Source organism: Pelodiscus sinensis, chromosome 10, assembly GCF_049634645.1.
Source record: "Pelodiscus sinensis isolate JC-2024 chromosome 10, ASM4963464v1, whole genome shotgun sequence".
Taxonomy (NCBI): domain Eukaryota; kingdom Metazoa; phylum Chordata; order Testudines; family Trionychidae; genus Pelodiscus; species Pelodiscus sinensis.
The window spans coordinates 4,223,309-4,248,203 of NC_134720.1; the positions used below are offsets into that span (position 1 = coordinate 4,223,309).

General features: G+C 42.0%; 1 protein-coding gene and 1 long non-coding RNA gene across 3 annotated transcripts in view; one reads left to right on the forward strand and one right to left on the reverse strand.

Moving 5' to 3' along the window:
- The first annotated feature begins 802 nt into the window (after window positions 1–802).
- LOC106732061 (uncharacterized) lies at window positions 803–23,712 on the forward strand. Of its 2 annotated transcripts, XR_012906182.1 has the most exons (4): window positions 803–1,285; window positions 2,254–2,635; window positions 3,466–3,551; window positions 20,999–23,712. It is a non-coding gene; the product is annotated as an uncharacterized LOC106732061 (long non-coding RNA). The 2 variants fall into 2 exon arrangements; XR_012906181.1 differs by having other exon boundaries at window positions 803–2,635.
- The window catches only part of MSL2 (MSL complex subunit 2), a 35,854-nt gene continuing 22,420 nt past the window's right edge, over window positions 11,462–24,895 (reverse strand). The window contains exon 2 of the mRNA XM_075937378.1: window positions 11,462–18,394. Within this exon, the coding sequence (XP_075793493.1) occupies window positions 16,800–18,394 (1,595 nt within the window). The 3' untranslated portion in view covers window positions 11,462–16,799. The remainder of the gene's footprint in view (window positions 18,395–24,895) is intronic.

A 24,895-nucleotide genomic window follows, 5' to 3' on the forward strand; every position in this document is an offset into this window, starting at 1 on the left:
TAACTTCTGTGCCAGAGAAGATAATGGAGCAAGTAATTAAGGAAATCATCTGTAAACACTTGGAAGGTGGCAAGGTGATAGGGAACAGCCAGCATGGATTTGTAAAGAATAAATCATGTCAAACCAATCTGATAGCTTTCTTTGATACGATAACGAGCCTTGTGGATAAGGGAGAAGTGGTGGATGTGGTATACCTAGACTTTAGTAAGGCGTTTGATACGGTCTCTCATGATATTCTTATCAATAAACTAGGCAAATATAACTTAGATGGGGCTACTATAAGGAAGGAACAATAAGTTTCACACATACAGAATGGGAAGTGACTGTCTAGGAAGGAGTACGGCAGAAAGGGATCTAGGGGTTATAGTGGACCACAAGCTTAATATGAGTCAGCAGTGTGATGCTGCTGCAAAAAAAGCAAACATGATTCTGGGATGCATTAACAGGTGTGTTGTGAGCAAGACATGAGAAGTCATTCTTCCGCTCTATTCTGCGCTGGTGAGGCCTCAGTTGGAGTATTGTGTCCAGTTCTGAGCACCACATTTCAAGAAAGATGTGGAGAAATTGGAGAGGATCCAGAGAAGAGCAACAAGAATGATGAAAGGTATAGAGAACATGACCTATGAGGGAAGGCTGAAAGAATTGGGTTTGTTTAGTTTAGAAAAGAGAAGATTGAGGGGGGACATGATAGCCGTTTTCAGGTATCTAAAAGCATGTTATAAGGAGGAGGGAGAAAACTTGTTCATCTTGGCCTCTGGGGATAGAACAAGCAGCAATGGGCTTAAACTGCAGCAAGGGAGGTTTAGGTTGGAGATTAGGAAAAAGTTCCTAACTGTCAGGGTAGTCAAACACTGGAATAAATGGCCCAGAGAGGTTGTGGAATCTCCATCTCTGGAGATATTTAAGAGTAGGTTAGATAAATGTCTATCAGGGATGGTCTAGACAGTATTTGGTCCTGCCATGGGGGAGGGGACTGGACTCGATGAACTCTCGAGGTCCCTTTCAGTCCTAGTATTCTACGATTCTATATTTAAATCCAGCGCTTCATTAGCAATTTCGGTCAGCTTTATTAGCCTCCCTAGTTGAAACTAGGGGGCTAGTGTAGACATACCCTTAGTCTAGGGAGATTTAAACTGTATCCTTTGTACTGATACAAGTGTAGATTTCTTAACACTCAGCTACTGGTCCCAACTCTTGGAAGACAGCAAAGGCCTTCTGGGTTAAAAACAGTCTCAAAGGAACAGCTATTGAGCAATGGGAAGACAGGAATCACATCCTGCAAAAGGTAAGCTGCCACTACTGCTAGAACCTTTGAAAGCACCTTTGTGGCCAAGATGTGTCAAAGGAAAGCACTTGGTACTGGAAATGATCTTGGCCTATACTGAATTGTAGGTATTTTTCTGTATGGTGTGTGTGTGTGTGTGTGTGTAGTTATACAGAAATAGGAATCTTGTAGGTTTAGACATTAAAAATAATCCCTTTCTTCTAGTAAAGGAATTATAGTTGCTTGAGTTACCATCCTGAACTTCTGAGATTTCACAAACTTGTTCAGTTTAGATCTAAAAATTAGCCTCCATCTTCCATCCTCCTTTGGCACTAGGAAGTATTTTGAGTAGAACCCCTATTCCTGTAAGGAGAAGGAACCAGCTCTACTGTTCTTACAAGGGGAAGAAACACCACTTCTTGTCTTAGTAGATGCTTGTGAGACAAGTCCCTGAAGAGAGACCAGGGTGGAATCTGTTCTATAAAAATCATCAGTTTGTTGTAATTAGGGCGAGTCTAAACTAGAAATGCCACACTGCTGCAGCTGCAGCACTGTAGTACATCTGCTGAAGACACTTATGCTAATCAGGGAACTCTCCCATTGGTGTAATAAATCCACACCCTCAAGAGATAGTAGCTACATTGACAGGCAGAGCACCATCCACACCCCAGTGCTTAGGTTGCTGAAATATACGTTGCTTGTGAGGAGGAGATGGCTTATTCGCAGACATACAGGTAGGGTAGATGTGGCCTCTGTAAAATTTTATTTGGCCATGACTGCCTGATCATGATCTGGAATTGAAGAGTTGGGAACTAGTAATATTTGTGTCCAAAAATGTTCAGCTGCTTTTGGTCCTTGTCGTAGGGGATAGGTCTCAAAAAGTGCTGCCCACCCCCATTCATTCACAACTATGGAGTTAGGTGGGGGATAGGAAAATAAAAAGTCAGAATCTTTAACGGGTATGTACTATTTATCTCCCCCTTCTACAGATCGGTGTAAGAGTGGCTGGCATCTGCTATATCATCTGAGGTAGATTCGTGAGAGCCTTATTTATAGGTAGGACCACTCTGGAGGGTGTTGCCAACTGCAAAATATCCTGCAACTTGTACTGCAGATCTTTGACCTCCTCCAGAGGGATTGATCCATAGGGTGTCAGCGAGGCGTCTAATGAGGTCCTGAAGCTGCCTGATGTCATATGCCATGGAAGGTTGTGGAGACATGGAGATGATGGCTAACTCATCTGCCCCAGACTCCTGCTCTTGAAATAACTCCTCCTGTCATGCTTAGCCAAAGAGAGAAGGAAAGGTTACTCACTGTGTGCAGTAACTGAGGTTCTTGGAGTCACGTGTCCCTGTGGATGCTCCACTTCAGGTATTGATGTGCCCCAGCAGCCTTGATCAGAGCTTTACAGTAGCAGTGTCCGGGAGGCTGTGGATGCAAAATTAGGGCTATGTCTAGACTACATCCCTTTTTCGAAAGAGGGATGTAAATTAGACAGATTGAAGTTGCAAATGAAGCCGGGATTTGAATTTCCCATGCTTCATTTGCATGATGGTGGCTGAGCGTTCTTTCGAAAAAGGGCTTTTTTAAAGTGAAACCATCTAGACACAGTTCTTTTGGAGAAAAAAACCCTTTTTCGAAAGATCCTGTAAATCTCGTTTTTTGAGTACAGGATCTTTCGAAAAAGGGTTTTTTTCCTCGAAAGAACTGTGTCTAGACAGTGGTTTCACTTTCAAAAGAACGCATGGCTGCCATTATGCAAATGAAGTGTGCGAAATTCAAATCCCAGCTTCATTTGCAATTTTGATCTGTCTAATTTACATCCCTCTTTCGAAAGAGGGATGTAGTCTAGACATGCCCTAAGAGTCTCACAGTGCCATTGATGCTGTGAGCTTTACCCAAGCCCACCAGTTCCTTTTCTATCACAAAGTCCCTACTGCAAACTCTGAAGTAGAGGGCAGGTGGAGCACCCACAGGGTGTTGAAGAAGATCAAGGTACCAAGCTTGTCTTGACCACTATGAGAATCATTATGGCCTTCTGCCTGATCTTGCTCATTGCTCCTAGAATTATGGGGATTGTAGAAGCATTTTGTAGTTTGCACAAATGTTGAGGTTCCATCCATATTCTGATGGAATGCAGAAATGACCACAAGATGGACTTTGATCAAGCTCCTTGCTAAACCTGAACTTTTCAACTCCAGTAGGTGTTCCAAGACTAATGGTAGTGGTGTGGTAGAGATCATCAAATGTCTTGACACCATGCAGAGAACCTCTTCCATTTCTAAACGTGAGTATTAAATGTGGTCAACTTCCTGGTGTTTAACAAAATGTGTTTAACTTGTTCTGAGTAGATTAGTTCATTATTATGGAACCATGCAGGAGACATGCTTGTAGGTAGAGTATCTCCAGGTTTGGATGAAGAGTATGATCATTATGCTGAGACAGCAGATCTGGATGGCAAGGGAGAACTCGTGGGGTGCCATGTTCATCATGCAACGGTACCATGTTTGGGCCATATCAAGACTATGCAAATAACTTTGACCCTGTCTGTTTGTATCTTGTGTATGATATCAGTGGAATTGGTGGAAACACCTAAATGAGTTATGCCTCACATTTGATAGTGATGCCCAGTGATCATGGCAACAATCCTGCTTGCGAACAGAAACCTGTGCATTTGTGGTTCACTAGAGATGCAAACAAGTGGATAATGGGAATGCCCCAATGGTTGAAGATTGATCTCAGAACCTCACCATTCACCCCCATTTTGTAGCTTTGGGAGAAGTATCAGGTGAGTGTGTCCACCATTGCATTCGGATGGCTGGGTAGATAGCATACTGTGAAGCTTATGTTGTGTTGTATGTACCAGATCCATAGTTGCTATGCAGTGAAGCCATGAAAGTGTGAATGAGCTCCTCCTTGGAAGTTGATGTAAAACATGCATGCAACATTGTCAGTAATGATGAGAATGGACTTGTTCTTTATATGAGGTAGGAAATGCCTGTCAGCATTGCAGACAGCTCTAATAAGTTAATGTGTAACAATCTCCACTTGAGACTGTTTGCCTTGAATCGTATGTTAATTTATGTGTGTGCCCCACCCTATCAGTGAAGCATCTGTGGTGATCACAGTCAATGAGGGTTCCTGTTGGAACAGGATACCCATAAAAAAGTATTGTGTTCTTGTCTACCACTGTAAAGCATCCAGGACAGTGAGTGGTACTGAGAGTAATTTGTGTAGGTTGTTTGCTGGGTATGTGTTCCTATACTAGGCTTAACCATTCTTGCATGTTGCACCATGAATGTTGTGGCTGCCAAGTGTCCTGGTAGTTGTTGGACCATGCAAGCCCCTATTTGGGGACTGGCTTGTGCCTCTGAGAGAAGGTTTGTAAGAGTGGTGAATCTGGCTAGGGGCAGGGATGCCTTGGCTACTATGGTATCAAGATGTGCCCCAATGAAGCCTAGATGTTGGACCAGGATTACAATTGATTTCCATTCATTTATTTGTAACCCTAACTCCTGGAATAGTGAAATGGTGATCCAGACTATGTCCATAGTTTCTTGTCGAGTTTGGCCTCTGAGAAGGTAATCGTCCAGGTAAGGGAAGATCATAATTCCCTGTTTGCATTAGATATACCGCAACCACAGATTGGGCTTGGGAGAAAACTCTTGGTGCAATAGATAGGCTGAATACTCTGTACTGGAAGTGTTCCTGCAGACATTTCCTCTGCAAGGGATGAATAGTGATATGAAAATAAGTATCTCCGAGGTCAAAGGCTGAAAACTAGTTCTCCTGTTGGAGCACTGGGAGAACTGTGCCCAATGTAACTATTTTGAATATTTGCAAGTGTACAAACTTGACCTTTCTTAGGTTCAAGATAGGTCTCCATCCCCTGTTCTTCTTCTGGGTCAGGAAATAATGTGAATAGAATCCCTTCCCTTTGAATTGTGACAATATTTTCTATGACACTTAGTGGTAGAAGGTCTATTCTTTGTTGTAACACGTTTGTGAAATGTGTCCCTGTAGAGATAGGGAAGGCGGAGGGTAGGTGGTCTGGAAGCACAAGGGGATAGTATATCTCAACTGGAATCATTTTAACCCCATTGGTCCAATGTTATTGACACCGAGATGTGATAAAAGGGCTAAGTTAAATGACTGAAAATTGGGGATGGATTGGGCACAGGTGCTGTCTGGTGAGGGAGACAAATTCTTGACCAACTTTTCAAAACTGTGGTTTGGAGGAGCTGTCTGGGAATGTCAGCACCTGTGATTGGGGCATTTGTCAAAGCTGGAGCATTGTTGTTGCCAACCTCTAGTGTCAGTTTTCTTTGAGAAAAGCTTTTCTGGATTGAAAGGTAAATATTCTATCTTTTTCTGTAGGCCCTTGAGTATACTCAAGATCTGTAGTCAGGATGCCTGGCACATTACTATAGCTGTGGTCCTTGGCTGCCATATCTGTAGTGGCTAGTGACTTTTGGCTGTTTTGGCTATCAGTTGACTTCCACTGATGATGCTTGAAATTGTGACACTCTCCTCAGGGAACTCTGCTGTGAACGAGCTAAGTTTCCCATAGTTATTATAGCCTTATTTTACCAATAATGCAGAATATTTGGCCATTTTGAATATTAGGGTACCTGAAGAATATACTTCATGCCCAAATAGATCTAGTCTCATGTTTTTTCTCCTGTGGTGTGATTTGAACTCTGGTTGCTTGAAGAGTTGATTCAAGCATCGACTACTAAGAAGTTGGGGGCAGATATGCAAAGAGAAAGTCTGCCGATTGCGAGGGTTCATAGTACTTTCTATCAATCCTTTTACATGTTTGTGGAATTGAGGCTGGTGACTGCCAAATGGTCTCTACTGGATACAAGATTGCATTGTTGAGATGAAAAGCGATCTCGGAAGTAAATACTTATTGCAGTATTTGTACCAGCTTGTGCTGATTTCTCAGCATCTCCACAGGTGGGATGTCCTAGCTGTGAGCAACCTCCTTAAACAGTTTCTGAAACTCTTAAAATCATCCACCAAAGTGGGCAGTTGATGCATAATAGCCTCTTCTGGGGAAGTAGAAAGAAGATGTAGTTTCTTGGTCTGTATTAATTTGTATGTTCTCTCCTAATCCTGAGCCTCCATGGGTGGGATGTCCTCTGTAGCCTGTTGAGGAGCCCTCGTTGTATTGGACTATTGGCGCATGCAGTGCTGATATCACAAAGTCTTTCCGGTATATCAAAGACCGTATCAGAGCCAATGTCCGGTCTGTTGGTGCTCTGGGGTCTGCTGCTCTTGTCCATGCTGGCATCTGTGCCGACTGATGCTGTGACTGTTCAGTCGGTGCAGATGGTGCTGATGTGTTTTTCTCCATTGAAGCCCTCTGCGTTGTTGGTGCTGAGGGTGGAGTCATGATGCCTGAGGAGATGCTCGGTGCAGAGTCCCATGCTGATGAACTCGGCGCTGTGGAGGCATGTCTTTGTCTGTGCCTCAACTGCCTTTCCTTTGCTTGGATCTCAGTAGTGCTGGAAGTGCCTGGTGTGCCAAAAAATGCTTATGGGAGCATATTTCAGCATCTGGGGTCACAACCTGGCAGGAGTCCACCTTTGTATTTGCAATGCTCATTGTGAAGAAGTCTGAGCCCTCTTTTCTTGGTCTTTTAGGGGGTACATCTCCCTTCCCCATTTGGAGGAGTGTCCGGAGAAGCAATTTGCTTGTCTGACTGTGGTGATTTCTCCATTAAGATCATTTTTAACCACAGAACCCTATTAGGTGGGCTCTCGCTTTCAAATGTATGCAGTAGGAGGGATATGCCCCTCACTCAGATAGAATACACACAATGAGCACCCATCTAAAATGGGCATAGCTTTGGGGCAGGAGCTGAAGTGTATGAATTTTGAGTAACCAGGCATCTTAACAGTAACCATCCCCCGTAAAGGTGCTAACAATATAAAACTTTTTTCCAATAAACTATAACTTTGTGATAAATTAACAACAACTTTCAATCTAATTAAACTATGTTTCTAATGGTCTGGTAGCACTTTATAGATTAACAAAACATGTAGATGGTATCATGAGCTTTCGTGGGCACAGCCCACTTCTTCAGATGACCGGACTTTCTGAAGAAGTGGGCTGTGCCCACGAAAGCTCATGATACCATCTACATGTTTTGTTAGTCTATAAAGTGCTACCAGACCATTAGTTGTTTTTAAAGTTTATCCTGTACAGACGAACTTGGCTACCCCCTGAAACTCATGTTGCTAATGTTTTTAGGGAAAAGTGGTAACACTGTTAGAGCTCCATCTTCAGCTGATAACAGCTGAGAAGGAAATAGAGAGCCCAGGTCATATGTGTGTCACAAGCAGCACCAATGGCACTGCAAGATGGTTACTACATGTGTGTCCTATTCGGACACTGCTACTGTAAGCCTCTGATCGACAGCACTAGGATGTACCAACACCTGAAGTAGAGCACCTGCACTGACAGCACTCCAAGAATAATGTGAAACTCCAGCCTCTTTGAGGGATGATGGACTGTTAAATTGCTGTCAATAGGCAGCCCACAGGTCCCAATATGGCCATTGTGAGGGTCCAATAAGAAAGCAGGTTCCACCAACATTGGAGCAAGATCCTCTCTGCAAAAAAGGCAAATTCCCAAAGATATGTGTGGGAGAATACGCCTCAGAAATTGACAAGGCTGACTGGGAGTCCTTTTCCTCCACATGGGGGCAATGAGGTTGAATGGTTACTTAGAGACTGAGATCTTGATACTCAGAGATGCTCGGCACCTGACAAAGACAACTCTGGATCTTCCAACATCAAAATGTCCTTCAAATATAGGAAGAATTAGAAGCCCTGACCTAGTCAGAGAAATATGATTTGATTGGAATAACGGAGACTTGGTGGGATGACTCACATGACTGGAGCACTGTCATGGAAGGGTATAAACTGTTCAGGAAGAACAAGCAGGGGAGAAAAGGAGTTGCACTGTATGTAACAGAGCAGTATGATTGCTCAGAGCTCCAGTATATATAGAGGGAGAAAAGCCTGTTGGGGGTCTATGGGTTAAGTTTAGAGGTGGAAGCAACAAGGGTGTCTACTATAAACTGCCGGATCAGGTGGATGAGGTAGACAAGGCTTTCTTCAGACAACTAAGAGAATGCTTCCAGATCACAGGCCCTGGTTCTCATGGGGGACTTTAATCACTCTGACATCTGTTGGGAGATCAATATATCAGTACACAGACAATCCAGGAACATAAGAATGGCATACTGGGTCAGACCAAAAGTCCATCCAGCCCAGTACTCTGTCTGCCGACAGTGGCCAAAGCCAGGAGTCCCAGAGGGAGTGAATCAAACAAGTAACGCTCAAGCGATCTCTCTCCTGCCATCCATCTCCACCCTCTGAGAAACAGAGGCTAGGGACACCACTCCTTACCCATACTGGCTAATAGCCATTTATGGACTTAACCTCCATGAATTTATCTAGTTCTCTTTTAAACCCTGTTATAGTCCTAGCCTGCACAACCTCCTCAGGCGAGGAGTTCCACAGATTGACTATGCGCTGTGTGAAGAAGAACTTGCTTTTATTTGTTTTAAATCTGCTGCCCATTAGTTTCCTTTTGGTAGCCCCTAGCTCTTGTATTATGGGAACTAGTAAATAACTTTTCTTTATTCACTTTCTCCACACCACTCATGATTTTATAGACCTCTATCATATCCCCCCTTGGTCTCCTCTTTTCCAAGCTGAAAAGTCCCAGTCTCTTTAATCTCTCCGCATATGGGACCTCTTCCAAACCCCTAATCATTTTAGTTGCCCTTCTCTGAACCTTTTCTAATGTCAGTTTATCTTTTTTCAAATGAGGAGACCACATCTGTACGCAGTATTCAAGACGTGGGCATACCATGGATTTATGTAAGGGCAATAAGATATTCTCCATCTTATTCTCTATCCCTTTTTCAATTATTCCTAACATCCTGTTTGCCTGGACGTCTTCAGAGAACTAGCCACGATGATGCCAAGATCTCTTTCCTGATTAGTTTGTAGCTAAAACCAGGATGTTTTTGAAGAATGTTGGGGATAACTTTCTGGTACAAGTGCTGAAGGAACCAATCAGGGACCATGCACAGCTTGACCTGCTGCTCACAAACAGGGAGGAACCAGTAGGGGAAGTAGATGTGGTTGGCAACTTGGGAACCAGTGATCATGAGATGGTAGATTTCAGGATCCCGACAAAAGGAAGAAAGGAGAGTCGCAAAATACACACCCTGGACTTCAGAAAAGCAGACTGACTCCCTCAGAGAACTGATGGGCAGGATTCCCTGGGTTGCTAACATAAAGGGGAAAGGAGTCCAGGAGAGCTGGCAGTATTTTAAAGAAGCCTTATTGAAAGCACAGGAAGAAGCCATCCCGATGCACAGTATTGAAAGCAAATATGGTAGGCGACCAGATTGGCTTATTGGGGAAATCCTTGGTGAGCTTAAACACTAAAAGGAAGCTTACAAGAAGTGGAAACTTGGACAGATGACTAGGGAGGAGTATAAATATATTACTTGAAACTGCAGGGGGATTATCAGGAAGGCAAAAGCACAGTTGGAATTACAGATAGCAAGGGATGTGAAGAGTAACAAAGGTTTCTACAGGCATGTTAGCAATAAGAGGGTGATCGAGGAGGGTGTAGGGCCCTTACTGGATGAGGAGACAACCTAGTGACAGATGACGTGGGAGAAGCTGAAGTACTCAATGCTTTCTTTGTCTCAGTCTTCACAGACAAGGTCAGCTCCCAGATTAATGCACTAGGCAATGCAGTATGGGAAGGAGGTTGACAACCCTTAGTGGGGAAAGAACAGATTAAGAACTATTTAGAAAAGCTAGACATACACAAATCCATGGGTCTAGGTTTAATGCTTTCGAGGGTACTGAAGGAGTTGGAAAATGTTATTGCAGAGACTTTGGCCATTATCTTTGAAAACTCGCGGAGATCAGGAGAGATCCCAGATGATTGGAAAAAGGCAAATGTAGTGCACATCTTTAAAGATGGGAAGGAGGACAATTCAGGGAACTACAGACCCATCAACCTTACATCAGTCCCTGGAAAAATCATGGAGGAGATCCTCAAGGATTCCATTTTGAAGCACTTGGAAGAGGGTAAGGTGATCAGGAATAGTGAACATGGAGTCACCAAGGGCAAGTCATGCCTGACCAATCTGATTAGCTTCCAAGATGAGGTAACTGGCTCTGTGGATATGGGAAAGTCAGTGGATGTGATATATTTTGACTTTAGCAAAACTTTTGATACGGTCTCCCACAATATTCTTGCCAGCAACTTAAGGAAATATGGATTGGATAAATGGACTGTAAGATGGATAGAAGGCTGGCTAGACTGTTGGGCCCAACGGGTAGTGATCAACGGCTTGATGTCAGGTTGGCGGTCGGTTTCTAGCAGAGTACAAGGATCGGTTCTAGGGCCGGATTTGTTCAACATCTTTATTAATGACCTGGATGAGGGGACAGATTGCACCCTCAGCAAGTTTGCAGATGACACTAAGCTAGGGGGAGAGGTAGATATGTTGAAGGGCAGGGATAGGGTCCAGAATGACCTAGACAAATTAGAGGATTGCGCCAAAAGAAATCTGATGAGGTTCAACAAGGACAAGTGTAGAGTCCTCCACTTAGGACGGAAGAATCCCAAACACTGTTACAGGCTGGGGACTGAATGGCTAAGTAGCCGTTTGGCAGAAAAGGACCAGGGGATTACAGTGAATGAGAAGCTGAATATGAGTCAACAGTGTGCCCTTGTAGCCAAGAAGGCAAATGGAATATTAGGTTGCATTAGGAGGAGCACTGCCAGCAGATCTAGAGAAGTGATTATTCCCCTTTATTTGGCTCTGGTGAGGCCACATCTGGAGTACTGTGTCCAATTCTGGGCCCCCCACTATAGAAATGATATGGACGCATTGGAGAGGGTCCAGGGGAGGACAACCAAAATGATTGGGGGGTTGGAGCACATGACCTATGAGGAGAGGCTGAGGGATTTGGGCTTATTTAGTCTGCAGAAGAGAAGAGTGAGGGGGATTTGATAGCAGCCTTCAACTTCCTGAAGGGAGGTTCCAAAGAGGATGGAGAGAGGATCTGCTCAGTGGTGACAGATGGCAGAACAAGGAGCAATGGTCTCAAGTTACAGTGGGAGAGGTCTAGGTTGGATATTAAGAAAAACTATTTCACTAGGAGGGTGGGGAAGTACTGGAATGGGTTACCTAGAGAAGTAGTGGAATCTCCATCTCTAGAGGTTTTTAAGTCTCGGCTTGACAAAGCCCTGGCTAGTATGACTGAACTGGGGTTGGTCCTGCTTTGGGTAGAGGGCTGGACTCGATGACCTCCTGAGATCTCTTCCAGCCCTATAATTCTATGATTCTATACCAGAACTACTACAGTGCCAGAAAAGACCCTGGTCCCAAATAGCTCAGGTTGCCATAGCTGGTGTCAACAGAACCGATAATGAGCACACTGTATGTCAGGCTCTCATGCTTGTTTGACTGAGGGTACCACTTGTATAGGCCACCTTAAAAATATGCTGTTTTTAAAATCACAGTATGTTAAATCTATGCAATTAACAGTTTTAATAAAGAGCACAAACTACTTTAAGAATTAAATATATAAACAATGATTGCAATTTAATCTGTACGTATTTTAACCTTTTACTCTATAATTAGGTAATGTTTACAGCATTTAAAGACTTAATAGCAAAGGTTCTATAACTCAGAGAGGTAGAACAGAGATTGCTTGTCGTGGTTTTACTTTTGCTGTTTTACTTTGCATTGGTGTATTTGTTTTTCAATGTAAAAGTACTTCATTCTATGGAGGTGTCATAGCATTGGGATCAACAATTATATCCCCTTGTGTTATCCAAAAATCTTTTCCTTACTGTCGCTTAGATCACACTGCCCACGTTGTTCCATTATCCTAATCATCAAAATCAAACTTCTCATTCACATGTTTAGAGGCCTAGTTCATTTCCAACAACCTGTATCCAGGACTCAGTCTGCCAGAGCATTCTTCCGTCATTTTCTGATCTACAAATGATCAAATTCTGGGGGAAAAAGCAGGGATAGATTATAATGAATAGGGTCCTTAGTAAACGTGGATGATCCTGGAGAGAGATGTCAGCGCAGTTTCACAACTGAGCTTTTCTCTTCTCTGCCTCTACCTCCCTCTTCTGCCCTTATGCCACCCCTACCACTAACTGCCCCCTCATCCTTTATCTGTTAACCCACTTTATCTGTTAACTCCTGCTTTATCCCTCCAACCTTCTGCCCTTGCATCCCCTAACAACTGCATGTCCCCTGCCTTTTGCCCTTGCCTGCTCCCCGCACTTAACTCCCCTGTCTGCATTTCCATAGCATCCCTTCTACTTGCTACTACCAGTTCTCAGTCCATTTTCCTCCTTGTAGATTCCAGGTCCCCTCTCCTTCCAACTCAACCAGTCTCTGACCTCCCATCTCCTCAGCTTGCCCAGTCTCTGACCCTCTTTCTCTTCTCTCCCTCTTCAGCCCTGCAGCTGGAGGAGTAGTGCAAGCTGATTCTTGTCAAGCAGATGGCCAAGACACCAAACAGCACCTCTTATTCTTGCCTGGATGAAGGCAGAATAGGATGTTGGAGCCTGGGATATATCAGTGAAGTGCCAAGCATGGGCAGTAAGACTGGTTGTAATTGGACTGTCCCCTTGCTGCACTCCAGCTCCCCCAGCCATGGGGTGGCAGCACCTGCTGCCTTTGCTCTCCCAGCAACATCTGACTGTTGCTAGACACAGAGGAAGTCACATCACTCCCTCCCACCAAAGACTTAAAATAAATCAGAAGCTGGGGCCCCACAATAATGAGACCCCATCCTCTCCTCCCCCTGCAATGAAAGCACTGTTCAACTTCTCCTATTCTCATTCCTCATCACACTGCCCCTTCAGGGTGTAACATATTCCCACTGTCCATTTATGAAACCGCCATTCTTACCTCATTTTAATCCTTCTTAAAACTCACTTTTGACGTATCAACTACAAGGTGGAAAAACAGATGTTATTTAAACAACAGAATTTCATGACCTGCAAATGCCCGAATTATGTCAGTGCATATCAACTTACTATTTCATCTAATTGTTTCTCAGCCTTTTGGTGCCTGTCTACAATTAGAGAAATGTAAGACCATTGGGGCAAAGACCATTTTTCTTCACGTTTCTTTAAAACATGAAGTGTACTGCTGATACAATAAAAATAATAAATTTAAAGTCCATCAAAACTAGATGTGCTTGCAACTTGGACATACTTGTTTATATATAAATAGTAATTTGGCATGGAAAATGTTTAAAAGTTTCTATTCCTTGAAAAAGGATTTGTACTCTTTTATTCAGATGGTACACCTGTGTACAACCACATTAATTTTGTACCATATGAACTGCACCTTACCATGAGCCATTTTCCTAAAGTAAATAGAGCCCAAGCATATCACAATACAACGTTAATATAATATTACATGATCCAGAGAAGGGCATTTTGAAAGCAAGTTTTTGATCTGCCTGTGCAGCATGCTCTCAGTTAAGAAGCAGCTCACATCGGAAATATCTTTGATAGACATCCTTCACCAGCTTTTGTAGCCGACGCAGTTCTGAAATTAGAGAATTTGAAGAAAGTTTGCAGAGTAGTACATTACTTCAGAAAAACTGAGGTGATAAGGCGTGCACACTTAGTAAATGCCAGGTAGTCCCAAGTGGTCCTGTCTACACTAATGCAGACTTCAAGGTTTCCCGCTATTGCACCACTACATGAGGGCAGCACTGCTTGTGGTATTAAGTAATTGTGGTACTCACTAGTATAGACAGCCAAAGCACAGCCAACATGAAGGTAAAGATCATTTAAATTACTATTCAGATTGCTTTACATGGCACTAGAAAGACAGGACCTATGCAATTATTTCACTTCAGTTCTCTTCTCCAACCTTGTAATCCTTTTCCACTGCTTAATTTACTTGTCAACACACATGGGAGGCAGAAAATAAAAAGAAACAAAAGCTAACTAAGTTATGAAGAAGCAAAGAATTTTCCCCCAAAACTAAAAAGCGTCCAGACATGCCACACTGGTACCCTCAGCAGTTACAAAATAGAATTAGAAAACTAACATTTATTAATTATTTACATTTTAATACACATTTGAAGAACGTGGTAGCATAAAAAGAAACTTGTTTTTAAAACAACCTGAATTTACCATTTAGCAATGTTACATTAATGCTCAGGGATCTCCTATCAATGGTTCCAAAAAACACTTCACCTAAATCTCCAACAACTGGAACCTCACTTAATGCAACAGTAAAATATAAATAATTAAAAACTACTCCCACATTCAGGAATGTATACTCAAGTATAAAGTTTAAAGTACAAATAAATGTACTAACAATAATCTCAGCAAAACTTAATAGCTTTGCGGAAGTGTTCAGAAGCAACTACCCATGTTGCTCAATCTCCACTAAAATCTGTTTGTCATTTGATTACTTTACTTACATGTAGTGGAATAATAAACACAGATTTACATGAGTAGGTCAAAGTCAAACCACCAAAGTAGAAAACGGTAGGATCCTCTTGATCAACACACAAAATCACATACAAATTTAACTAAATATGTTTTAATAGGACATCATTAAATCTCATGAGGGTTAAAAACAGAGAATTCAGGTACTTGGGTTGGCAAATAAAGACAAGAATACTAAGAAGCATTTTCCACCATTTACTCTCGTTATCAAAAATATTTTTCAACTCTTCTTGCAAAACAAAAACAAAATAGTACAGACTGGACACATACATCACATTTTTCTTCCTATGGCTTTAACCCCCCACCCTACCCCACCCCACAAAAAAGACGGGGGGGAATACAAAACAAAACAAAAAAATTATCTGACCACGTTCACAGAAAATGACACCATGGTACACTACAAAAACAAAAGGTGGTGTCATTTGATTTGTGTCCAAAATGTTTTTGCTTATTTCTTAGATAGGTAACCTTCATTGTACATGCTTTGTGCACAATCAAAATATATCCAACATTATGTCATAATTCATTGGAAGTTTCATTTAATTAATAAAAATATGGCTGCCATAAAATGAAATTTGAAAAATTCTAGCACTGTTTCTCTTTAGACATGCTGTTATAACAGTATCTGTCCTTTAAATTAGAAGAATAATGCTAGTCAGACTATTCTTATTTGTGCTGTGCCATTTAAAGATGAGATGTCTCTGCAACATGAAGTCTGACTTTTTAAAAATGGCATAAAAAACTTAAAACTGCTGTAATGTGCAAAATGCAAAAAGCCTTCTGTAAACTATTTCATTATTTTCAGAGATTAACTGGAAATCCACCAACTGGGCATCAACAATTGGGGGGAATGAGCTATCCAGCATACTTTACTTAATGAGTACTGAGAATAATTTGATCCCATGTACCCTATCTTTCTTGACTAAGGAGAAGCAATTAACAATGGGCCATTTTCCTAGGGTAAATAGATCCACAGTAGAGTGTTATTAACTCATGCATATTTTAAAATGGCAAGTAAAGGCTGTATAAACAAGGATGTATGGAGGGCACCAATGGGACAAGAGATTTTATTCCAGAGCAGATTTATTTTTTATATTTTTGGCCTAGGGTCAAATTGTTCTCAAATACTACGTGCGATTCCCACTGAAATCAATAGATTTATATATGTAAAGTATATATAAGTATTTGCTTATTAGTTGTTTTCTCTCATGATGAAATGAACAGCAATATGTCAAAGATGAATGGAGTTTATGCCATATGACATAAAATATGTCAGACATCTACCTTTTTCAGAAAAAGCAAATAAAGCAATTACACAGAGGCTCAATCAGGATCCGTGGGACAGCCACTTTACTACTTACTGCAGTTGTTAGTATTGTTACTTCTTAGCCAATTCCAGTGAAGGACAACTTCTCTTTTCATGAAATTACTGATTTGCAATAGTTCCATGCTCTAGATAACCAATGTTTGTGATAAAAAATACGGGTCAATCAAACACTGTATTCCTTAGTTAACTATTTTCAACATGAATGGGATGTGATTTGCTAGCAACACTGACGCCCTATGGCAGTGTAATTGGCAGTTACTTTCACGTATCATAAACAAGCACAATTTTGATGGACTGACTGGATACACTTCCTTACATTTAATTGGAAGCTTTAATTGTGTACAAAGCATTAACTGGGACAATAAGGTTAATATGTGTCTTGCCAAAGGTCATCTTGTATTAAAACCATTTACATCAGCATGTGATCTCAAACTATGAGGTGCTGTGAGATCTAAAGACATAGTTTTAGGGTAATTCCTCCATTATCTGCAAACTATTTCCCAGACACTAACACACAAAACATAGCAATGAAAAACACTTGATACAAGTGATCTATATGCAGGAGCTTCGGCAAGTTAAACAGAACCATAGCTGCCTTAAAACTGTAGCAGTTCCCCTACTAAGGGCAGGGAAAAGACCAAGAAAAAAAAAGATTTAACAGTCATATCTCATGTCTATAGCTTCATCCAAACTTTTATCATCGTGTGTACTGGCAGCTAAAAATGTAGTTACTGGTGATCCTGTCACATTAATTACACTGGTGCTTGTGCTGGCACTGCGCACAATGCTTGTCACATTAATGCCCAAAGTAAGCCTAGTCTGTTCTAAGGCTTTTTCTGGCACTGCAAATGCTTCCAGCTTCTTCTCCCCATTAGCCATATATGAGTTTTGGCATCCACGGCATATACAGTCTAAGCAGGCTTTACGGTTAGAGTAGCAAGGGCAACGTTGGCCACGGCATGTAAGAACACTTGGATTTTGGGTGGCGCGACCACATTTACACCCTTTCTTTTCTTGTGGTTTTTTATACACAGTTTTTGTCGGACTTCCTGGCATAACATTACTGCTAGCAACTTTTTCTTTTGCTTTGTCTTTTGTTTTCAGTATTCCTGGTTTGGCTTTCGGGTGAGATTTCTTGGGGGCATGTTCTTGAGTCTTTTTCATGCTTTTATTAGGCAGAAGTACAGTTTTACTTATTTTGGGAGTAGTGCCTCCATTGGGTACAGTTGCCACAGGCTGCAAAGACAGTTTATTTTCCTGTTTCACTGTTACTGGTGCTGATGCTCCCAACGTTGGGCCACAAAGAATGCTGGAAATGGGCAGTGGCTGAACCTTTTCGCTGTCACTTTCTGATCGAGATCGTTTTCGGTTTAACTTAACAACCTTAGGTGTTGCTGCTGTACAGGAGATCCCATGTGGAGAAGCACCTGTGGACATGAAAACATTATGGCTAAGAGGTGGGGGAGAAAGCTGCAGAAAAGGACCATTGGATACAGTGGCTTCCAAGCTGGGCTGCAAATCAGAACCACAGACTTCAGTGCCTGAAACAGTTTCTAAGCTTCGGAGAACTTCCTCAACACTAAGCAATAGTGAGCCACCAGGTTTTATATCTTCACTGAAACCACAGATGTCAATGCCTGATGTACACAAGTCACTAGTAGAAACTGTGTCACACACAGGTTGAAGACTGCTAGAGATATCCTCAGTTTTTATGTATTCTCCAGTACTACACACATCAATTGTATTTGTATGTTCAGGAGAAGGCATGTTTACTCCAAGTTTATCCACTGAAAGCCCATTACAATTGGGCAACCCATTGATAACAGAACTTCTAATATCAATATTGTGTGTGTTTTCTGGTATGGAGGAAAAACTAGCTTGAGGATCATTAATATGTTCTGAGGTTGAAGGTAAAGGGGAATGTGTCAAACATAAAGGCATGGCTGCATCGGAAGTTTTTTCTGTGTCTTCATGGAGTGGTGATCCATCTTTGAGCAAAGCCAAAAGATCCGAAGAACAGTCAACAGCCTGTATTATGTCTCGTGCCAATGGAGTCTGTGTTATGTATTCGCACAGTTTTTTATAGCAGTTCACTAGAATGCTCAACTGTTTATTTTCCTCAAACTGCTCATAGTCTTTACACCAACTACATGATGGTTTCATCATCATTTTCTTGCCTTTACAAGTTTTGCAGACATAATGCTGACACGTGGAGTTGGTGGGGGCAATAGGATCCTGTAGCAAATTTCCTACGAGGAAAAAGAAAAGAAGGCTATTAGAGCAGACCAATGGGCATCGGCTTTCAGGGTAACCTAAGAGGGACTTCCTATTAACAGCAATATGAATTTCCTGCATATTTTTCAGTGATTTATAAGGTCATGAGAAAAAAAAATACGAAAACAGTATGAGATTTCAGACTCATTACAAAAGCTGTATTGCGTTGTAAAACAACTTTGTGTTTAAAATGTTACTACACTGCAGAGAAAAAATTTAATGTAATCTGATGTGTTGCTATCTGTTAACCCAGACTTTAGAAAACACTGTCTCAAGCAAACCAGTATCAGCTTTGCCTCATAAAACACCATATCCATCTCAATGTGGTGATCTCCATAGCAAAAGAAATTTGTAACCACTTCTATAACAAACAAGAAGCTGAAATGTATTCACTTGAGTTTTTTTATAAACACTGACTACAAATACAACAGAAATCAAAACTAATTCATAAACTGTTTGCAAAAACTGGTGGTGATGGGGAATCACAATTTATATTAGTTACAATATATTATATGATTGGTTTTTATGTCTGGACATAGAACAACATTTGAATGGCACAGAGAGCTCTTCAGACCACAGTCTGGAAAATCTATTCAGAAGACAACCGTGTCCTAGTTGAGTGTAACTGATTTTTGATCCAAATGAGACAAGCCAAACCCTTGTTAACTTTCTTTAACACGGAATCTGAGCCACCAGGTAAAGGAATGAGATGCGCAATCTGATTATTCAAATCAAGTTCTGATTCACTTGTTGAGTCTTTTGTGTTATCAATTCCATTCACTAACTCTGATCAGTGTATGGCTGGTTTTTGATAATCAAAGGAACAAAGCCCTATATTCATTTTACCTTAAAATACATTTTCCCTCTCTTCTCCTCCCCATATTTTAAAGTAAATATAACAGGTGTTAGCTGTAGTGGCAGCCAAAGCAAGCCCTCATTCTCCATATCCTACCCCTTTTTGCTGGCAGGATTCTCTATTCCTTGGCCTAGCTCAGCCGCTGTATTATTCTTACTTCAAACTATTAAAAACTAAACTATGTTCTAATTCAGCTGTTTAAAAATGAAATTTAAGAGTCCAATCACTCGGCAGCACTCCTTGGTTCAAAGGATGGACTAAGGGGAATCATTCTATTTCTCCTTTAACATTTAAAGCCTAGAAAATTCCTATCTGCTGAGCTACAAAGGGGAACTGCCATTGCATTCTCTCATGTCAGCTGTCATTAAGCACAGTCAGTTGGTTTTGATTTAAAATCAATTTTCAAGTAAAATTATCAGGGATCATTTCTTGGTCCAAAATTATGTCCTATTTTAATCAATGAGCTGAAAGAAAATACATTTGCTCATAAAGTTTTCAGGTGACAAAAGATCTGTGGAGTGGCAAAAAAATGAGGACTGGTCAATGTTACTGTGCAATCAGAATGAGTTGTTAAGCAGAGCTAAAACATGCATTTTAATACAACCAAAAGCAAGGCCATACATCCAGGAATAAAGAACAGAGGCTATGTTTATTGGTTAGAAATTATAGCTTGGAAAGTGATGACTAAAAAAGGCTTGAGGGTCACAGTGGGAACTTACTGAATACAAGCTCCCAGTATGATGCTGTGGTCAAAAGGGGAATACAATCCATAAAGGATATTGAATAAGACAGAAAGGAGGCAATATTACCTCTATGCAGCATTGGTGAGACCGGTAATGGAATACTGTGTCCAAACTCCTAGGATTGTATTTACCCTCTGCCTCAGTGTCTACTTCTCTTGAAGTTTGTTGTGAAGCAACCAAGAAAGTTTTGAATGACACTGTCCCTGAATAGCCACACACAACTGGTATTGTATCTGTTGTTGAGTTTTGAATGCAAACAAATATTCCTTTCAAGGATGTGTACACTCAGTGTACCCAAGTGGGATAACTTTTCCTAGCAGTACACATCAGGATGGCACTCATGTTCTGTGGCTCTTGACATTTCCCTGGCTAGTTAGGGACAGTATCACCCAAAGTGCTCTCAGTTTCTTCACAACAAATATCAAGAGTAGAGACTGATGGAGAAGGAATGGAAGGGATGGAGGAATATACATCTTTGGCCACATCTCAAAGAACAATAGTTATGATACAGGTAAGTAACCATCTTTTCTTCCTTTGAGTGTTTACATCAGTAAGTCTTCTAATTTAATAAAATATAAGTGCTATTGTGTTTGTGTGTATAATTTAGTTCTTAGAATTCCTAATATACTACTGCCGCATCTGCAGCATGATATACATAAGCATTATGTACTATTTCCTAGATTAATACAAAAATCAAGTTATCTAAAAAAAATTAAACAAAGTATACCCTATTAGATGACGTAAAATGATATACTGAGCTGTAAATTAACAAGTTTTAGTGCTCAGATTTGCATTACTGTTTGAAGAAGCATGTGAAGTAATATCAGTGGGAAATTGTATTTAAATCAATTTTTTGGGGGTGATTTAAATCAAATAACCCTGGGTAGAAGGATGGGGGGGGGGGATTTGACAGAAATCATATGGTTTAATACGATCTCATACTGCTTAGGCTCTATCTGTCCACTGTTACTGTTTTCCAGGCATTATTGAAGCAAGATAGCGTGTTGCCATATTGAAGTACATGGACCTGAAGGACTCTGCGCCTTGAAAGCTTCTCTGTCTCTCACCAACAGAAGCTGGTCCAATAAAATATATTGCAACCCTCCCACCATGTCTAATATCCTGGGATCGACAAAGCTACAACTATGCCAAATAGAGGCGACAGGGTTGAGATTTCGGAATTGGTCTGTTGCTCTTAATTTACTAGTCAAATAGGCTGCTTCTTGAAATGGAGGACAATAAGCTGTTTAGATAAACTATATCCAGCAGGTTTTTCCTGTGAGATTTATTCCCCTTTCTGGAGTTATCTTGACATCTTAACCAATAAAGTGTCCATCTGAAATACTGGTGAGGTAGTATTACAGCAAAAAGTATTGTAGACCAGCAAAAAGATGTATAAATACCTAAGGAATGCAGAGCTGCTCACAAGTCCTTAAAGGCTTAAATGTATGTTAAGTCTCACCCACTTTCTCAGAGAATATAAAAAATGCTGAATTGCAGTCTTCTACACTCTGCTAGATGTGCAAAGTTATCTAGAATTCTGCAACCACAATGCCCTTCATGCTGTTACTGCTAATGCGACAGCTCTGGAAGCTGCACCCATTATGTCTAGAGCTGACAGCAAAGTCTTGGCAACCAGATGACCTTCAGCAATGAATGCCTTGAATCCCTCCCTAGATGTTTCAGGTGACTTATCTGATTGTCGTTTAAACTCTGTCTTGAAGGGGTGAGTGCACATGCCTGGGTGTGTAATATGTACCTGATCTTCAACTTGATGAATCCCCAAAGTCAGCAGACAGTATTGGGGAAACCACTTTACGTGGGGTGAACAAATGTCCAGCTTCATCCAAGACACAATCTGCACCAAGAGAGATACAGGGGTTGGCATGCAGAGGGGCAGGGGCATTGCACTCTTATTTGGTAATGACACAAAAGATGGCACAATGCTGAAGTTGGAACTAGTCCCAAAGATGTGATATGAACTGCAGTCATCAGTTCAGCCAACAACTAGGATACATCTGCAATGATTCCAGTTGGTGCCAGGCAGTGTCTCAATGAGGTCCCAGCAATTGAATGCTCCTGAACAGTGAGGGAATCAGGAAGAGGGGAAAGCAATTCTGATACGGCATGATAACTCAGTGACGACGTTATCACTACTGGCACAGTCAAGCTGATGCTTCCTCAGTATCAGAGAGCAAGCAGATGGCTCAGTTCCATCTTGCATACTTGAAATATCACAATGCTGATGTGTACTTCTCATAGAAGAGGAGAAAGACTCTCCTTGACCTCCGGATTGGCTGCAAACAATTTTGTGACACCTTTTTCTTGGAAGACCTGAGGAAGGAGAATGATATCTTTCTCCTGGGGGAGGAATCAGCATCTGAATGAGGAACACTGGTTTGCTCTGAAGTTTGCTTTCAGCTTCAAAGTTGTGCCTTCAGTGCATATGCATGCTTCACAGTGCATTCTGTAAGGTGCTGCTTGAACCTCAATTTCCTTGGCACCTGTGTTCTTTTCTTAAGAGACTTGCAAATGAGCATTTTCTTTAACAGTGTCCTTCTCCTAGACACAAACACCACGTGTGGGATCGCTATTGGGAACAGTTACCCCTCATCACAGACAGTATTTAAACTCTGGTGAGGACATTCCAATAGGATCATTAATTAACCTAACTATTCCTAATTTATATTAAGGGTACTACTAACTAACTATAATCTATTTATAACAAAATCTCAGAAGACAAGAAACCATCTGAGGAAATACCATATGACTTGCTCTAAATCCAGCCGTAGGTAATGAGAAGAACCGAGGGAGGTTGCAGCAATACTGCCCTGAAATAGTCAGGGGAGATAACAATCTATGGATTTTATTTAAAGTATGCATTAATCTTTGTTTTTAAATAAATCTGTTTAAAACAAAATCTGAATTTAAATATAAAATATGTTAAGGCCTAAACTTATTATAATCTCTGGTAACATATACATTTAAAAAAAAAAGCTGAATCCATGAGCCTCTATCATAAACTTTATATAGAAAAGCAGCTTTTATTGCAAAGAAAGAATAAGGGGGAAACAACTCACTTTTGAGGTAAAGCTTTGCAAATATGGGACAAAAGGCACCACTGCATTAACGGCAGAGGATATAGGGGCTGTGTTACTGGGTGCAAGAGACTGGCAAAGTTATCACAGATTTTAGAACCAGGTTCTCTGACTCTCAGATATAATATGTATCGCACCAGAAGCTTCAACCTATAATATTATTTTATGGTTTCTCCCTGAGTTTCAATTGGCTCAGTTCTCAAATTATAAATATTTAATATGCTCCAAGTCATGGAAAAAACCCTGAAGTGTATGTTTCCAAAATACATTTTATGTGCTGTTTTGTGTGTTTAAATTCCAGTTACCATCCTAATGCAGCTTGACCTAAATCATGAGCAAAAAGTTAAGATAGTAAACAAGCAATACAGGCAGTCCCCGGGTTACGTATAAGATAGGGACTATAGGTTTGTTCTTAAGTTGAATTTGTACGTAAGTCGGAACTGGCTCCAGATTCAGCCGCTGCTGCTGAAACTGACCAGGGGCTGACTACAGGAAGCCCGAGGCAGAGTTGCTCTGCCCCCAGCTTCCTGGAATCAGCCACTGATCAGTTTCAACAGCGGCTGAATCTGGAGCCTGGAACAGAACAGCTGGGGCGCTGCCGGGTAGGTCCCCCCAGGACCAACCCGGCAGCACCCCAGATGCTCTACCCCAGGCATCCACAACAAAAGCCTGGTCTGCTGGGGGGGGGGGGTACACTATCTGCGCCCCCCAGCAGACCAGGGAGACCCGGAGCAAAGCCGCGGGGGCGGCAGGGTCCCGCGCCTCTGCGGCTTTGCTCCGGAGCAAAGCCTTGGAGGCGCGGGACCCCGCCGCCTCTGTGGCTTTGCTCCAGGTGTCCCTGGTCTGCTGGGAGGGGTCCCCGGTCTGCTGGGAGGGGTCCCCAGCAGACCAGGGACACCCTGAGCAAAGCCGCAGAGGCGGCAGGGTCCTGCGCCTAAAAGGCTTTGCTCCGGGTGTCCCTGGTCTGCTCGGGGTCTCCCTGGTCTGCTGGGGGGGGTCCCCAGCAGACCAGGGAGACCCCGAGCAAAGCCGCAGAGGCAGTGGGGTCCCGCGCCTCCAAGGCTTTGCTCTGGAGCAAAGCCGCAGAGGCGCGGGACTCCGCCGCCTCCAAGGCTTTGCTCGGGGTCTCCCTGGTCTGCTGGGGATCCTCCCTACAGACCAGGGACACCCGGAGCAGCTTTTCTCGCCCCGGAGGATGCGGTGGCGGGACCACTGTACGTCTGGATGGTCCCTCCTCCCGCGAGTTCTGGGGCGAGAAAAGCCCCGTTCGTAAGTCGGATCCGCGTAACTCGGGGACTGCCTGTATATCAGTCACCATTTTCTAACATACTACACATTTGAAAATATTAAGCTGCACAGTTGCTTAACTACATTTTCAGTGGTTACACAAGGGGACAGGCAGCTCTGCAGGAGCCAGTATGTGCAGGGATCCGCTTTTAAGACAGCTCCAAGTGCACACAACCCGCACCTGCTCTCGCACTGCTGCCTCTGATACAGGGGTAGAAGTGCAGGGAACAGAACTGTGTGTAACCACACACGTTAACTGATGAACCCAGGCTCATCAATTAACCTTGTAAACAGATACACTATCACATCCTTAGTGTCTTCTAGCTGCTCTGGTACTTGGAAGATACAAGGTACCTGTTACCTATTGCCTTTTACCAGTTTATTAGCATACTCCTAGTTATATGGGGGATCCTATGTTCACAGGGAGCTTCCCTCCTAAAGACTGTCTCTCAGTTTCTAAATGATAACTGAAGTTTCAAGTTTCTTTTTTTA